Raw genomic sequence first — 1,722 nt, 5'->3', positions numbered from 1 at the left:
GCTGAAGACAACATACACTCTGGTCATAGGACATGGAGAAATTAAGTTGGTATTGACTAGGAAGCTTCTTCTATGCTTATTAGCTTTCATAGAACTAGAATATGCAATGGAGGTTGCTGGGGGAGAGATGGGTGTCATGAACAATCTTACCCATCTGTGAACTACAACAATGACCAGCATGTCCACATATGTCCATGGGTGCAATAGTGGCACAGGGTATAGAGACAACCAACCACTTTCTGATAGGCTTGAAGGTCACATCACAGGAGTGTACTGGGCAAATACATACCTGGTATTGTAAATCCGACTACTGTTGGAGAGGTCACAAGCCCCAAATGTAAACCTACTGCTATTATTCTGTTAAGTGGACATATCAGATTGACCTCTAGATTTTTATGTTTATACTCAGAGATGAGTGAAACAGACTTCATGGGAGAAATTTCTGGGTGTAATATATGTTGATTATTTGCAGAAAGCCACAACTGATCAAAGAACAGAAAGTCAGTGTGAGTGGAATGCTCAGCCACAAATGAGACTCCTATATTACACCCCAATACCTCGCCTCAAAAGAGACCATCAGGGAAGAAAGGATGGGAAGATTGTAAGTTCAAAAGGTTGAGGGGTACCAGAGTGAATGAATGTCCTGAATATGACAGAACCACTGTACTTATGAGCTCTTAGCAGCTGTAGTTGCCTGCACAGTAACAAGCAAGTCAATACTTTAGCACAGTAAGAACAGGATCATAAGCCCTTCTAACTGAGGAGCTATAGTTGATGGATTCTAGGGGAGAGAGAGTCAGTTTTGGTAAAGGATGTGGCCTCTGTTTTCAGCAGATGATCTCATACCCATGAGTGTATGAGCAGCACAAACTGGGCTCTGAATTATTTTAAAAAATGAATAAAAACACATGAACTTTTGAGGCAGGTGGGAAGGCAGGGGTAGATATGGGAGAAGTTAGGGTTTAAAGGGATAAATAGAATTAAAACACATTATAGGAAATTAGCTAAGAATTAATTAAATCTATGTCTTTTTTTTTCTTTTCTTTTCTTTTCTTTTTTTTTTTTTTTTTTTTGCTTTTGAAACCAGAACATCTATTTTATGACTGACTGAAATCCTCAAGATGAACTGGATGCTGCAACAGCTGCCCTCTTGGGTTTAGGTGTTGTCCCTTCACGGAATCCATGTCTGATTCTTCGATAGACAATTTTCAGGTGCCTCATCCTCCCAGTCCCAGTAATGTTTCGTCTCTTAGCCTTGGCACTCCAGTTATACTTTCTCTTGCGCTTGGCCGGGTAGCCACATTTGCCACAGGTCGACTTCTGTAGGTGGTAGGCCTTAGAGCCACAGCGGCAGCAAAGCGTGTGTGTCTTATTGCGACACTTTCCAAAGGATGACGTTCCTTTCGTCATCTTGCTTCTGCCGCGGAGGCCAAAGAGACTGGAAGAGCTAAATACTATGTTTTAAAGAGTGTTTTAGCTGGACATGATGGGGTGGCACATGCTTTTAATTCCAGCACCCAGGAGGCAGAGTCAGGCTGATCTCACTGATTTCAAGGCCAGCCTGCTCTTCATACTGAGCTCTAGGCCAGCCAAGGTTAAATTTTGAGACCCACTCATGGCCTGTCATGTCCTATATCGAGTTGTTCAAATCATTTTAGTGATTCTTCTTAGTTCAATCTGCCAAAAATGATTTGATAGTTTTCTTCTGTGGACTTACATCTG

General features: G+C 41.8%; 1 protein-coding gene across 1 annotated transcript; it reads right to left on the bottom strand.

The window, feature by feature from the left end:
* Positions 1–1,066: 1,066 nt before the first annotated feature.
* On the bottom strand, positions 1,067–1,429 carry LOC131908577 (large ribosomal subunit protein eL37-like). Its single transcript, XM_059259613.1, has one exon. It carries the CDS (start codon positions 1,408–1,410, stop codon positions 1,117–1,119), a length of 294 nt encoding a protein of 97 aa, XP_059115596.1. The 5' UTR covers positions 1,411–1,429; the 3' UTR covers positions 1,067–1,116.
* Positions 1,430–1,722: the final 293 nt, after the last annotated feature.

The sequence above is a fragment of the Peromyscus eremicus genome, chromosome 4 (genome assembly GCF_949786415.1).
Source record: "Peromyscus eremicus chromosome 4, PerEre_H2_v1, whole genome shotgun sequence".
Classification (NCBI taxonomy): Eukaryota; Metazoa; Chordata; class Mammalia; order Rodentia; family Cricetidae; genus Peromyscus; species Peromyscus eremicus.
This window is presented reverse-complemented; position numbering and strand designations above follow the sequence as displayed.

Coding starts and splice junctions, on each gene's coding strand:
- LOC131908577 (XM_059259613.1), bottom strand. CDS start 1,410: ATGACGAAAGGAACGTCATCCTTTGGAAAGTGTCGCAATAAGACACAC.